We start from the raw sequence: 17,169 nt of genomic DNA on the forward strand, positions 1-17,169 counted from the left end.
CTGTAAAGACCGAGGTCAGTAGAGACAGACTCTAAAATGGAGTCTACACTACTGTAAAGACCGAGGTCAGTAGAGACAGACTCTAAAATGGAGTCTACACTACTGTAAAGACCGAGGTCGGTAGAGACAGACTCTAAAATGGAGTCTACACTACTGTAAAGACCGAGGTCAGTAGAGACAGACTCTAAAATGGAGTCTACACTACTGTAAAGACCGAGGTCAGTAGAGACAGACTCTAAAATGGAGTCTACACTACTGTAAAGACCGAGGTCAGTAGAGACAGACTCTAAAATGGAGTCTACACTACTGTAAAGACCGAGGTCAGTAGAGACAGACTCTAAAATGGAGTCTACACTACTGTAAAGACCGAGGTCAGTAGAGACAGACTCTAAAATGGAGTCTACACTACTGTAAAGACCGAGGTCAGTAGAGACAGACTCTAAAATGGAGTCTACACTACTGTAAAGACCGAGGTCGGTAGAGACAGACTCTAAAATGGAGTCTACACTACTGTAAAGCCCGAGGTCATTAGAGACAGACTCTAAAATGGAGTCTACACTACTGTAAAGACCGAGGTCAGTAGAGACAGACTCTAAAATGGAGTCTACACTACTGTAAAGACCGAGGTCAGTAGAGACAGACTCTAAAATGGAGTCTACACTACTGTAAAGACCGAGGTCAGTGGAGACAGACTCTAAAATGGAGTCTACACTACTGTAAAGACTGAGGTCAGTAGAGACAGACTCTAAAATGGAGTCTACACTACTGTAAAGACTGAGGTCATTAGAGACAGACTCTAAAATGGAGTCTACACTACTGTAAAGACCGAGGTCAGTAGAGACAGACTCTAAAATGGAGTCTACACTACTGTAAAGACCGAGGTCGGTAGAGACAGACTCTAAAATGGAGTCTACACTACTGTAAAGACCGAGATCATTAGAGACAGACTCTAAAATGGAGTCTACACTACTGTAAAGACCGAGGTCAGTAGAGACAGACTCTAAAATGGAGTCTACACTACTTTAAAGACCGAGGTCAGTAGAGACAGACTCTAAAATGGAGTCTACACTACTGTAAAGACTGAGGTCAGTAGAGACAGACTCTAAAATGGAGTCTACACTACTGTAAAGACTGAGGTCAGTAGAGACAGACTCTAAAATGGAGTCTACACTACTGTAAAGACCGAGGTCGGTAGAGACAGACTCTAAAATGGAGTCTACACTACTGTAAAGACCGAGGTCGGTAGAGACAGACTCTAAAATGGAGTCTACACTACTGTAAAGACCGAGGTCGGTAGAGACAGACTCTAAAATGGAGTCTACACTACTGTAAAGACCGAGGTCATTAGAGAAAGACTCTAAAATGGAGTCTACACTACTGTAAAGACCGAGGTCATTAGAGAAAGACTCTAAAATGGAGTCTACACTACTGTAAAGACCGAGGTCAGTAGAGACAGACTCTAAAATGGAGTCTACACTACTGTAAAGACCGAGGTCAGTAGAGACAGACTCTAAAATGGAGTCTACACTACTGTAAAGACCGAGGTCGGTAGAGACAGACTCTAAAATGGAGTCTACACTACTGTACAGACCGAGGTCAGTAGAGACAGACTCTAAAATGGAGTCTACACTACTGTAAAGACCGAGGTCGGTAGAGACAGACTCTAAAATGGAGTCTACACTACTGTAAAGACCGAGGTCAGTAGAGACAGACTCTAAAATGGAGTCTACACTACTGTAAAGACTGAGGTCAGTAGAGACAGACTCTAAAATGGAGTCTACACTACTGTAAAGACCGAGGTCAGTAGAGACAGACTCTAAAATGGAGTCTACACTACTGTAAAGACCGAGGTCGGTAGAGACAGACTCTAAAATGGAGTCTACACTACTGTAAAGACAGAGGTCGGTAGAGACAGACTATAAAATGGAGTCTACACTACTGTAAAGACCGAGGTCGGTAGAGACAGACTCTAAAATGGAGTCTACACTACTGTAAAGGCCGAGGTCGGTAGAGACAGACTCTAAAATGGAGTCTACACTACTGTAAAGACCGAGGTCAGTAGAGACAGACTCTAAAATGGAGTCTACACTACTGTACAGACCGAGGTCAGTAGAGACAGACTCTAAAATGGAGTCTACACTACTGTAAAGACCGAGGTCAGTAGAGACAGACTCTAAAATGGAGTCTACACTACTGTAAAGACCGAGGTCAGTAGAGACAGACTCTAAAATGGAGTCTACACTACTGTAAAGACCGAGTTCGGCAGAGACAGACTCTAAAATGGAGTCTACACTACTGTAAAGGCCGAGGTCGGTAGAGACAGACTCTAAAATGGAGTCTACACTACTGTAAAGACCGAGGTCAGTAGAGACAGACTCTAAAATGGAGTCTACACTACTGTAAAGACCGAGGTCGGTAGAGACAGACTCTAAAATGGAGTCTACACTACTGTAAAGACCGAGGTCGGTAGAGACAGACTCTAAAATGGAGTCTACACTACTGTAAAGACTGAGGTCAGTAGAGACAGACTCTAAAATGGAGTCTACACTACTGTAAAGACCGAGGTCAGTAGAGACAGACTCTAAAATGGAGTCTACACTACTGTACAGACCGAGGTCAGTAGAGACAGACTCTAAAATGGAGTCTACACTACTGTAAAGACCGAGGTCAGTAGAGACCGAATCTAAAATGGAGTCTACACTACTGTAAAGACCGAGGTCGGCAGAGACCGAATCTAAAATGGCTGCCCGCTAGCGTTACCAACCTGGTGGTCTTCAAACTGGTCTCCTCCAAAGGCAGCGACACAGGGTTTGATGCCCCCCGTCCCCAGAGCGATGAGGAACAGGCCAACCATAGACATGGCCCTGAGGGGAGAGAACAGCACATCACTTATCAGTTTAACTAATGAGACTCTTATCATAGTTGAGTTGAGTCAACATGAATTGACTAAGTTTACACAACTGAAATCTTTTTACAATGCTGTGGTACAGGCTTATACAGGATGTTGTGTTTAGGGTGAACAGCAGATGAACTCACACATGGAAGGTCATGTTGTCAGGGGTCCCGTCCCTGTCTGTGTCTGTGATGTCGTGTATGGCGCTTACTGCCATGACGACCTGTCCCACCGTATAGACGATGGATAAATAGACAATAGTCCTGGGGAGAGAGAGGAAAGAGAGCGAGAGAGAGGGGAGAGAGAGAGAGAGAGGGAGAGAGGGAGAGAGAGAGGAGAGAGAGGGAGAGAGGGCAAAGAGAGAGAGAGGAGAGAGGGAGAGAGAGAGTGAGGGAGAGAGAGAGAGTGAGGGAGAGGAGAGGGAGGGAGAGAGGGAGAGAGAGAGAGTGAGGGAGAGAGAGGGCAAAGAGAGAGAGAGAGTGAGGGAGAGAGGGAGAGAGAGAGAGAGAGAGAGAGAGAGGGCAAAGAGAGAGAGAGAGCGAGAGGGAGAGAGAGAGAGGAAAGGGAGCGAGAGAGAGAGAGGGCAAAGAGAGAGAGAGAGAGAACAATTCGAAAACAAATCCAATTTTGATAAACGCCCATATCTACTGGGTGAAATACCAGAGTGTGCCATCACAGCAGCAAGATTTGTGACCTGTTGCCACAAGAAAAGGGCAACCAGTGAAGAATGAATAACATTGTAAATACAACCCATATTTATGTTTATTTATTTTCCCTTTTGTACTTCAACCATTTGCACATCATTAAAACACTAAATATACAAAATATGGAACTTTTGTGAGTATTATGTTTCCTGTTCATTTTTTATTTAACTTTTCTTTATTATCTATTTTGTTTGTTTTTGCAAAGTAAAAAGTGTGTGAGGGGGAGAAAAACGAATGAAAGGGATTTACCAGGAGGGCAGACAACTACAAGCGAGGGAACTACAATCCCCAGATATCCTATGGAAGATCAGATAATATGTGGATGTACTGGGTTTGGACTCACTTGAACTTCCCCAGCCAGGAGTCTGCCACTATGGCCCCCAGTATAGGAGTCAGGTAGCAGAGAGCGATGAAGGTGTGATAGATAGAGGTGGCCAGGTCATCATCCCACTTCAGGAAATACCTGAAGTACAGGACCAACACCGCTGGGGGGGACAACAGAACCACTCAATATGCAACACTGCTAGAGGAGACAACAGAACCACTCAATATGTCCATCTACAGGACCAACACCGCTGGGGGGGACAACAGAACCACTCAATATGCAACACTGCTAGAGGAGACAACAGAACCACTCAATATGTCCATCTACAGGACCAACACCGCTGGGGGGGACAACAGAACCACTCAATAGGTCCATCTACAGGACCAACACCGCTGGGGGGGACAACAGAACCACTCAATATGCAACACTGCTAGAGGAGACAACAGAACCACTCAATATGTCCATCTACAGGACCAACACCGCCGGAGGAGACAACAGAACCACTCAATATGCAACACTGCTGGAGTAGACAACAGAACCACTCAATATGTCCATCTACAGGACCAACACCGCTGGGGGGGACAACAGAACCACTCAATATGCAACACTGCTAGAGGAGACAACAGAACCACTCAATATGTCCATCTACAGGACCAACACTGCTGGAGGAGACAACAGAACCACTCAATATGCAACACTGCTAGAGGAGACAACAGAACCACTCAATATGTCAATCTACAGGACCAACACCGCTGGGGGGGACAACAGAACCACTCAATATGCAACACTGCTGGAGTAGACAACAGAACCACTCAATATGTCCATCTACAGGACCAACACTGCTAGAGGAGACAACAGAACCACTCAATAGGTCCATCTACAGGACCAACACTGCTAGAGGAGACAACAGAACCAATCAATAGGTCCATCTACAGGACCAACACTGCTAGAGGAGACAACAGAACCTATCTACAGGACCAGTCCTTAACATTGGTCAATGAAATGTAACTACCAAAGACTTATTTACATTCTGTGGTAAACACTGCTATCTGTCAACATAGAGAGGTGTGATTGGCTCAGCTCTCTGCTATCTGTCAACATAGAGAGGTGTGATTGGCTCAGCTCTCTGCTATCTGTCAACATAGAGAGGTGTGATTGGCTCAGCTCTCTGCTATCTGTCAACATAGAGAGGTGTGATTGGCTCACCTCGCATGCCATAGTAGGAGAAACGTTCACAGAACTCATTGACCACGATGAAGAAGATACTGAGAGGATACCCGCACACATCCACCTGGACACAGAGTAGCAAACACATTTGGAGTTGACCTTTATTTGACCAAATCAAATCACATTGTATTTGTCAAATACACTTGCTTAGTAGACGTTATTGCGGGTGTAGCGAAATGCTTGTGTTTCTAGCTCCAACAGTGCAGTAATATCTAACAATTCACAACAACACACATAATACACTCCAATCTAAAAGTAAAAGAATGGAATTAAAAAAGATATAAATATTAGCACGAGCAATGTCGGAGTGGCGTTGACTAAAACACAGTAGAATGGAATACAGTATATACATATGAGATGAGTAGCAGTATGTAAACGTTATTAAAGTGACTAGTTAGTAAATACAGTAGAATGGAATACAGTATATACATATGAGATGAGTAGCAGTATGGAAACATTATTAAAGTGACTAGTTAGTAAATACAGTAGAATAGAATACCGTATATACATATGAGATGAGTAAAGCAGTATGTAAACGTTATTAAAGTGACCAGTGTTCCATTATTAAAGTGGACAGTGATTCTGTGTCTATGTACATGGGGCAGCAGCCTCTAAGGTTCAGGGTTCAGTAACCGGGTGGAAACCGCCTAGTCATTACTTTTTAACAGTCTGATGGCCTTGAGATAGAAGCTGTTTTTCAGTCTCTCGGTCCCAGCTTTGATGCACCTGTACTGACCTCGCCTTCTGGATGATAGCAGGGTGAACAGGCAGTGGCTCGGGTGGTTGTTGTCCTTGATGATCTTTTTGGCCTTCCTGTGACATCGGGTGGTGTGGGTGTCCTGGAGGGCAGGTAGTTTTCCCCCGGTGATGCGTTGTGCAGACCTCACTACCCTCTGGAGAGCCTTGCGGTTGAGAGCGTTGCAGTTGCCGTACCAGGCGGTGATACAGCTGGACAGGAGGCTCTCAATTGTGCATCTGTAAAAGTTTGTGATGGTTTTAGGTGCCAAGCCACATTTCTTCAGCCTCCTGAGGTTGAAGAGGCGCTGTTGCGCCTTCTTCACCACGCTGTCTGTGTGAGTGGACCATTTCAGATTGTCCGTGATGTGTACGCCGAGGAACTTAAAACTTTCTACGCTCTCCACTACCGTCCCGTCGATGTGTATAGGGGGGATTGCTCCCTCTGCTGTTTCCTGACGTCCACAATCATCTCGTTTGTTTTGTTGACGTTGAGTGAGAGGTTATTTTCCTGACACCACACTCCCAGGGCCCTCACCTCCTCCCTGGAGGCCGTCTCGTCGTTGTTGGTGATCAAGGCTACTACTGTTGTGTTGTCTGCAAACTTGATGATTGAGTTGGAGGCGTGCGAGTCCACGCAGTCATGGGTGAACAGGGAGTACAGGAGGGGGCTGAGCACTCACCCTTGTAGGGCCCCTGTGTTGAAGATCAGCGAAGTGGAGATGATGTTTCCTACCTCCAACACCTGGGGGCGGCCCATCAGGAAGTCCAGGACCCAGTTGCACACCAGGGTGGGATTGAGACCCAGGGCCTCGAGCTTAATGAGGGGCTTGGAGGGTACTATGGTGTTGAATGCTAAGCTAAAGTCAATAAACAGCATTCTTACATAAGTATTTGTCTTGTCCAGATGGGATAGGGCAGTGTGCTGCTCAATGGCAATTGCATCGTCTGTGGACCTGTTGGGGCGGTATTCAAACTGAAGTGGATCTAAGGTGTCAGGTAAGGTGGAGGTGATATGATCCTTAACTAGTCTCTCAAAGCACTTCATGATGACAGTATTGAGTGCTACGGGGGGATAGTCATTCAGTTCAGTTATCTATGCCTTCTTGGGTTCAGGAACAACGGTGGCCATCTTGAAACATGTGGTGACAGCAGACTGGGATAGGGAGAGATTGAATATGTCCGTAAACACTCCAGCCAGCTGGTCTGGTCATGCTCTGAGGACGCGGCTAGGGATGCCGTCTGGGCTGGCAGCCTTGCGAGGGTTAACACGTTTAAATGTCTTACTCACGGCGGCCACGGAGAAGGAGAGTCCACAGTCCTTGGTAGCGGGCCGCATCAGTGGCACTGTGTTTTCTTCAAAGCAAGACGTCGGTGTCCATGATGTGATTGGTCTTCCCTTTGTAATCCGTGATTGTCTGTAGACTGGTCTTCCCTTTGTAATCCGTGATTGTCTGTAGACTGGTCTTCCCTTTGTAATCCGTGATTGTCTGTAGACTGGTTTTCCCTTTGTAATCCGTGATTATCTGTAGACGGGTTTTCCCTTTGTAATCCGTGATTATCTGTAGACTGGTTTTCCCTTTGTAATCCGTGATTGTCTGTAGACTGGTCTTCCCTTTGTAATCCGTGATTATCTGTAGACTGGTTTTCCCTTTGTAATCCGTGATTGTCTGTAGACTGGTCTTCCCTTTGTAATCCATGATTATCTGTAGACTGGTCTTCCCTTTGTAATCCGTGATTATCTGTAGACTGGTTTTCCCTTTGTAATCCGTGATTATCTGTAGACTGGTTTTCCCTTTGTAATCCGTGATTATCTGTAGACTGGTTTTCCCTTTGTAATCCGTGATTGTCTGTAGACTGGTCTTCCCTTTGTAATCCATGATTATCTGTAGACTGGTCTTCCCTTTGTAATCCGTGATTATCTGTAGACTGGTTTTCCCTTTGTAATCCGTGATTATCTGTAGACTGGTTTTCCCTTTGTAATCCGTGATTATCTGTAGACTGGTTTTCCCTTTGTAATCCGTGATTGTCTGTAGACTGGTTTTCCCTTTGTAATCCGTGATTATCTGTAGACTGGTTTTCCCTTTGTAATCCGTGATTGTTTGTAGACCGGTCTTCCCTTTGTAATCCATGATTGTCTGTAGACCGGTCTTCCCTTTGTAATCCGTGATTGTCTGTAGACTGGTCTTCCCTTTGTAATCCGTGATTGTCTGTAGACTGGTTTTCCCTTTGTAATCCGTGATTATCTGTAGACTGGTTTTCCCTTTGTAATCCGTGATTATCTGTAGACTGGTTTTCCCTTTGTAATCCGTGATTATCTGTAGACTGGTTTTCCCTTTGTAATCCGTGATTATCTGTAGACTGGTTTTCCCTTTGTAATCCGTGATTATCTGTAGACTGGTCTTCCCTTTGTAATCCGTGATTATCTGTAGACTGGTTTTCCCTTTGTAATCCCGTGATTATCTGTAGACTGGTTTCCCCTTTGTAATCCGTGATTGTCTGTAGACTGGTCTTCCCTTTGTAATCCGTGATTGTCTGTAGACTGGTCTTCCCTTTGTAATACGTGATTGTCTGTAGACTGGTCTTCCCTTTGTAATCCGTGATTATCTGTAGACTGGTTTTCCCTTTGTAATCCGTGATTGTCTGTAGACTGGTTTTCCCTTTCAGGGGCAGAACGACAGATTTTTTACCTTGTCAGCTCAGGGATTCGATCTAGCAACCTTTCGGGTTACTGGCCCAACGCTCCAACCACTAGGCTACCTGCCCCCCCCAAAAGTTAGTCTCACTGAGATGAAAACAGCTCTTTTCAAGAGAGACCTGGCCGAAATAGTAGCAAGTGTTATACAAAGAAACATTGCCAAGATAAAACACTACAGTGTAAAGAAACATCAGCTGACACACGGAGCCGGCAAGACGTACTGTGGAGGTGTACTGTGGAGGTGTACTGCATAGGGAGCAGACAGGACGTACTGTGGAGGTGTACTGTGGAGGTGTACTGCATAGGGTGCAGACAAGACGTATTGTGGAGGTGTACTGCATAGGGAGCAGACAAGACGTACTGTGGAGGTGTACTGCATAGGGAGCAGACAGGACGTACTGTGGAGGTGTACTGCATAGGGAGCAGACAAGACGTACTGTGGAGGTGTACTGCATAGGGAGCAGACAGGACGTACTGTGGAGGTGTACTGCATAGGGAGCAGACAAGACGTACTGTGGAGGTGTACTGCATAGGGAGCAGACAGGACGTACTGTGGAGGTGTACTGCATAGGGAGCAGACAGGACGTACTGTGGAGGTGTACTGCATAGGGAGCAGACAGGACGTACTGTGGAGGTGTACTGCATAGGGAGCAGACAGGACGTACTGTGGAGGTGTACTGCATAGGGAGCAGACAGGACGTACTGTGGAGGTGTACTGCATAGGGAGCAGACAAGACGTACTGTGGAGGTGTACTGCATAGGGAGCAGACAGGACGTACTGTGGAGGTGTACTGTGGAGGTGTACTGCATAGGGAGCAGACAGGACGTACTGTGGAGGTGTACTGCATAGGGAGCAGACAAGACGTACTGTGGAGGTGTACTGCATAGGGAGCAGACAGGACGCACTGTGGAGGTGTACTGCATAGGGAGCAGACAAGACGTACTGTGGAGGTGTACTGCATAGGGAGCAGACAAGACGTACTGTGGAGGTGTACTGCATAGGGAGCAGACAAGACGTACTGTGGAGGTGTACTGCATAGGGAGCAGACAGGACGTACTGTGGAGGTGTACTGCATAGGGAGCAGACAAGACGTACTGTGGAGGTGTACTGCATAGGGAGCAGACAGGACGTACTGTGGAGGTGTACTGTGGAGGTGTACTGCATAGGGAGCAGACAAGACGTACTGTGGAGGTGTACTGTGGAGGTGTACTGCATAGGGAGCAGACAGGACGTACTGTGGAGGTGTACTGCATAGGGAGCAGACAGGACGTACTGTGGAGGTGTACTGCATAGGGAGCAGACAAGACGTACTGTGGAGGTGTACTGCGTAGGGAGCAGACAAGACGTACTGTGGAGGTGTACTGCATAGGGAGCAGACAAGACGTACTGTGGAGGTGTACTACATAGGGAGCAGACAGGACGTACTGTGGAGGTGTACTGCATAGGGAGCAGACAGGACGTACTGTGGAGGTGTACTGCATAGGGAGCAGACAAGACGTACGTTGGAGGTGTACTGCATAGGGAGCAGACAGGACGTACTGTGGAGGTGTACTGTGGAGGTGTACTGCATAGGGAGCAGACAGGACGTACTGTGGAGGTGTACTGCATAGGGAGCAGACAAGACGTACTGTGGAGGTGTACTGCATAGGGAGCAGACAGGACGTACTGTGGAGGTGTACTGCATAGGGAGCAGACAGGACGTACTGTGGAGGTGTACTGCATAGGGAGCAGACAGGACGTACTGTGGAGGTGTACTGTGGAGGTGTACTGCATAGGGAGCAGACAGGACGTACTGTGGAGGTGTACTGCATAGGGAGCAGACAGGACGTACTGTGGAGGTGTACTGCATAGGGAGCAGACAGGACGTACTGTGGAGGTGTAATGCATAGGGAGCAGACAGGACGTACTGTGGAGGTGTACTGTGGGGGTGTACTGCATAGGGAGCAGACAGGACGTACTGTGGAGGTGTACTGCATAGGGAGCAGACAGGACGTACTGTGGAGGTGTACTGCATAGGGAGCAGACAGGACGTACTGTGGAGGTGTACTGCATAGGGAGCAGACAGGACGTACTGTGGAGGTGTACTGTGGAGGTGTACTGCATAGGGAGCAGACAGGACGTACTGTGGAGGTGTACTGCATAGGGAGCAGACAGGATGTACTGTGGAGGTGTACTGCATAGGGAGCAGACAGGATGTACTGTGGAGGTGTACTGCATAGGGAGCAGACAAGACGTACTGTGGAGGTGTACTGCATAGGGAGCAGACAGGATGTACTGTGGAGGTGTACTGCATAGGGAGCAGACAGGACGTACTGTGGAGGTGTACTGCATAGGGAGCAGACAAGACGTACTGTGGAGGTGTACTGCATAGGGAGCAGACAGGACGTACTGTGGAGGTGTACTGTGGAGGTGTACTGCATAGGGAGCAGACAGGACGTACTGTGGAGGCGTACTGTGGAGGTGTACTGCATAGGGAGCAGACAAGACGTACTGTGGAGGTGTACTGTGGAGGTGTACTGCATAGGGAGCAGACAGGATGTACTGTGGAGGTGTACTGCATAGGGAGCAGACAGGACGTACTGTGGAGGTGTACTGCATAGGGAGCAGACAGGACGTACTGTGGAGGTGTACTGCATAGGGAGCAGACAGGACGTACTGTGGAGGTGTACTGTGGAGGTGTACTGCATAGGGAGCAGACAGGACGTACTGTGGAGGTGTACTGCATAGGGAGCAGACAGGACGTACTGTGGAGGTGTACTGCATAGGGAGCAGACAGGACGTACTGTGGAGGTGTACTGCATAGGGAGCAGACAGGACGTACTGTGGAGGTGTACTGCATAGGGAGCAGACAGGACGTACTGTGGAGGTGTACTGCATAGGGAGCAGACAGGACGTACTGTGGAGGTGTACTGCATAGGGAGCAGACAAGACGTACTGTGGAGGTGTACTGCATAGGGAGCAGACAGGACGTACTGTGGAGGTGTACTGCATAGGGAGCAGACAGGACGTACTGTGGAGGTGTACTGCATAGGGAGCAGACAAGACGTACTGTGGAGGTGTACTGCATAGGGAGCAGACAGGACGTACTGTGGAGGTGTACTGCATAGGGAGCAGACAAGACGTACTGTGGAGGTGTAATGCATCGAGGGGGTAAAGTATTGACAGCCCCACACTCCATAGTCCACTATCGTTTTTACCTTGAAGTCAGTCAAAGAGACAAGCTGTTGGAATTTCATGGCTATCGGTAGACACGAGGACAGAGGTGAGACAGGTACCTTACAGACTGCTGCAACACTGGTCACTTTAATAATGTTTACATACTGTTTTACCCACTTCATATGTATTTACTGTATTCTAGTCATGGTTCATCCTATATAACTACTGCTGTCCACTTCATATGTATATACTGTATTCTAGTCATGGTTCATCCTGCTGTCCACTTCATATGTATATACTGTATTCTAGTCATGGTTCATCCTATATAACTACTGCTGTCCACTTCATATATATATACTGTATTCTAGTCATGGTTCATCCTATATAACTACTGCTGTCCACTTCATATCTATATACTGTATTCTAGTCATGGTTCATCCTATATAACTACTGCTGTCCACTTCATATATATATACTGTATTCTAGTCATGGTTCATTCCTGCTGTCCACTTCATATGTATATACTGTATTCTAGTCATGGTTCATCCTATATAACTACTGCTGTCCACTTCATATATATATACTGTATTCTAGTCATGGTTCATCCTATATAACTACTGCTGTCCACTTCATATCTATATACTGTATTCTAGTCATGGTTCATCCTATATACCTACTGCTGTCCACTTCATATATATATACTGTATTCTAGTCATGGTTCATCCTGCTGTCCACTTCATATGTATATACTGTATTCTAGTCATGGTTCATCCTATATAACTACTGCTGTCCACTTCATATCTATACTGTATTCTAGTCATGGTTCATCCTATATAACTACTGCTGTCCACTTCATATGTATATACTGTATTCTAGTCATGGTTCATCCTATATAACTACTGCTGTCCACTTCATATGAATATACTGTATTCTAGTCATGGTTCATCCTATATAACTACTGCTGTCCACTTCATATGTATATACTGTATTCTAGTCATGGTCCATCCTATATAACTACTGTTGTCCACTTCATATGTATATACTGTATTCTAGTCATGGTTCATCCTATATAACTACTGCTGTCCACTTCATATATATATATACTGTATTCTAGTCATGGTTCATCCTGCTGTCCACTTCATATGTATATACTGTATTCTAGTCATGGTTCATCCTATATAACTACTGCTGTCCACTTCATATATATATATACTGTATTCTAGTCATGGTTCATCCTGCTGTCCACTTCATATGTATATACTGTATTCTAGTCATGGTTCATCCTATATAACTACTGCTGTCCACTTCATATCTATACAGTATTCTAGTCATGGTTCATCCTATATAACTACTGCTGTCCACTTCATATATATATACTGTATTCTAGTCATGGTTCATCCTATATAACTACTGCTGTCCACTTCATATGTATATACTGTATTCTAGTCATGGTTCATCCTATATACCTACTGCTGTCCACTTCATATGTATATACTGTATTCTAGTCATGGTTCATCCTATATAACTACTGCTGTCCACTTCATATATATATATATATATATATACTGTATTCTAGTCATGGTTCATCCTATATAACTACTGCTGTCCACTTCATATCTATACAGTATTCTAGTCATGGTTCATCCTATATAACTACTGCTGTCCACTTCATATATATATACTGTATTCTAGTCATGGTTCATCCTATATAACTACTGCTGTCCACTTCATATGTATATACTGTATTCTAGTCATGGTCCATCCTATATAACTACTGTTGTCCACTTCATATGTATATACTGTATTCTAGTCATGGTTCATCCTATATAACTACTGCTGTCCACTTCATATATATATATATATATATATACTGTATTCTAGTCATGGTTCATCCTATATAACTACTGCTGTCCACTTCATATCTATACAGTATTCTAGTCATGGTTCATCCTATATAACTACTGCTGTCCACTTCATATATATATACTGTATTCTAGTCATGGTTCATCCTATATAACTACTGCTGTCCACTTCATATGGATATACTGTATTCTAGTCATGGTTCATCCTATATAACTACTGCTGTCCACTTCATATATATATACTGTATTCTAGTCATGGTTCATCCTATATAACTACTGCTGTCCACTTCATATCTATATACTGTATTCTAGTCATGGTTCATCCTATATACCTACTGCTGTCCACTTCATATATATATACTGTATTCTAGTCATGGTTCATCCTGCTGTCCACTTCATATGTATATACTGTATTCTAGTCATGGTTCATCCTATATAACTACTGCTGTCCACTTCATATCTATACTGTATTCTAGTCATGGTTCATCCTATATAACTACTGCTGTCCACTTCATATGTATATACTGTATTCTAGTCATGGTTCATCCTATATAACTACTGCTGTCCACTTCATATGAATATACTGTATTCTAGTCATGGTTCATCCTATATAACTACTGCTGTCCACTTCATATGTATATACTGTATTCTAGTCATGGTCCATCCTATATAACTACTGTTGTCCACTTCATATGTATATACTGTATTCTAGTCATGGTTCATCCTATATAACTACTGCTGTCCACTTCATATATATATATACTGTATTCTAGTCATGGTTCATCCTATATAACTACTGCTGTCCACTTCATATCTATACAGTATTCTAGTCATGGTTCATCCTATATAACTACTGCTGTCCACTTCATATATATATACTGTATTCTAGTCATGGTTCATCCTATATAACTACTGCTGTCCACTTCATATGTATATACTGTATTCTAGTCATGGTTCATCCTATATACCTACTGCTGTCCACTTCATATGTATATACTGTATTCTAGTCATGGTTCATCCTATATAACTACTGCTGTCCACTTCATATATATATATGTATTCTATATATATAGTGTATTCTAGTCATGGTTCATCCTATATAACTACTGCTGTCCACTTCATATCTATACAGTATTCTAGTCATGGTTCATCCTATATAACTACTGCTGTCCACTTCATATATATATACTGTATTCTAGTCATGGTTCATCCTATATAACTACTGCTGTCCACTTCATATGTATATACTGTATTCTAGTCATGGTCCATCCTATATAACTACTGTTGTCCACTTCATATGTATATACTGTATTCTAGTCATGGTTCATCCTATATAACTACTGCTGTCCACTTCATATATATATACTGTATATATATACTGTATTCTAGTCATGGTTCATCCTATATAACTACTGCTGTCCACTTCATATCTATACAGTATTCTAGTCATGGTTCATCCTATATAACTACTGCTGTCCACTTCATATATATATACTGTATTCTAGTCATGGTTCATCCTATATAACTACTGCTGTCCACTTCATATCTATACAGTATTCTAGTCATGGTTCATCCTGCTGTCCACTTCATATATATATACTGTATTCTAGTTCATCCTATATAACTACTGCTGTCCACTTCATATGTATATACTGTATTCTAGTCATGGTTCATCCTATATAACTACTGCTGTCCACTTCATATGGATATACTGTATTCTAGTCATGGTTCATCCTGCTGTCCACTTCATATATATATATACTGTATTCTAGTCCATCCTATATAACTACTGCTGTCCACTTCATATGTATATACTGTATTCTAGTCATGGTTCATCCTGCTGTCCACTTCATATGTATATACTGTATTCTAGTCATGGTTCATCCTGCTGTCCACTTCATATGTATATACTGTATTCTAGTCATGGTTCATCCTGCTGTCCACTTCATATGTATATACTGTATTCTAGTCATGGTTCATCCTGCTGTCCACTTCATATGTATATACTGTATTCTAGTCATGGTTCATCCTGCCGTCCACTTCATATGGATATACTGTATTCTAGTCATGGTTCATCCTGCTGTCCACTTCATATGTATATACTGTATTCTAGTCATGGTTCATCCTGCTGTCCACTTCATATGTATATACTGTATTCTAGTCATGGTTCATCCTGCTGTCCACTTCATATGTATATACTGTATTCTAGTCATGGTTCATCCTGCTGTCCACTTCATATATATATACTGTATTCTAGTCATGGTTCATCCTATATAACTACTGCTGTCCACTTCATATGGATATACTGTATTCTAGTCAAGGTTCATCCTATATAACTACTGCTGTCCACTTCATATATATATACTGTATTCTAATCATTGTTCATCCTATATAACTACTGCTGTCCACTTCATATATATATACTGTATTCTAGTCATGGTTCATCCTGCTGTCCACTTCATATGGATATACTGTATTCTAGTCATGGTTCATCCTGCTGTCCACTTCATATGGATATACTGTATTCTAGTCATGGTTCATCCTGCTGTCCACTTCATATCTATACAGTATTCTAGTCATGGTTCATCCTATATACCTACTGCTGTCCACTTCATATATATATACTGTATTCTAGTCATGGTTCATCCTGCTGTCCACTTCATATGTATATACTGTATTCTAGTCATGGTTCATCCTGCTGTCCACTTCATATGGATATACTGTATTCTAGTCATGGTTCATCCTATATAACTACTGCTGTCCACTTCATATCTATACAGTATTCTAGTCATGGTTCATCCTATATAACTACTGCTGTCCACTTCATATATATATACTGTATTCTAGTCATGGTTCATCCTATATAACTACTGCTGTCCACTTCATATCTATACAGTATTCTAGTCATGGTTCATCCTGCTGTCCACTTCATATGTATATACTGTATTCTAGTCATGGTTCATCCTATATAACTACTGCTGTCCACTTCATATGTATATACTGTATTCTAGTCATGGTCCATCCTATATAACTACTGTTGTCCACTTCATATGTATACACTGTATTCTAGTCATGGTTCATCCTATATAACTACTGCTGTCCACTTCATATATATATATATATATATATATATATATATATATACTGTATTCTAGTCATGGTTCATCCTATATAACTACTGCTGTCCACTTCATATCTATACAGTATTCTAGTCATGGTTCATCCTATATAACTACTGCTGTCCACTTCATATCTATACAGTATTCTAGTCATGGTTCATCCTGCTGTCCACTTCATATATATATACTGTATTCTAGTTCATCCTATATAACTACTGCTGTCCACTTCATATGTATATACTGTATTCTAGTCATGGTTCATCCTATATAACTACTGCTGTCCACTTCATATGGATATACTGTATTCTAGTCATGGTTCATCCTGCTGTCCACTTCATATATATATACTGTATTCTAGTCATGGTTCATCCTATATAACTACTGCTGTCCACTTCATATATATATACTGTATTCTAGTCCATCCTATATAATTACTGCTGTCCACTTCA

At 43.3% G+C, this 17,169-nt stretch overlaps 1 protein-coding gene across 1 annotated transcript in view; it reads right to left on the minus strand.

The window, feature by feature from the left end:
• Positions 1-17,169, minus strand: part of LOC135543146 (solute carrier family 15 member 1-like) — a 109,801-nt gene that overhangs the window by 79,170 nt on the left and 13,462 nt on the right. Inside the window, 4 exon segments of the mRNA XM_064970226.1 lie at positions 2,765-2,864; positions 3,037-3,156; positions 3,941-4,082; positions 5,129-5,213. Coding sequence (XP_064826298.1) covers positions 2,765-2,864; positions 3,037-3,156; positions 3,941-4,082; positions 5,129-5,213 — 447 coding nt within the window.

The sequence above is a fragment of the Oncorhynchus masou genome, chromosome 7 (genome assembly GCF_036934945.1).
Source record: "Oncorhynchus masou masou isolate Uvic2021 chromosome 7, UVic_Omas_1.1, whole genome shotgun sequence".
Lineage (NCBI taxonomy): Eukaryota > Metazoa > Chordata > Actinopteri > Salmoniformes > Salmonidae > Oncorhynchus > Oncorhynchus masou.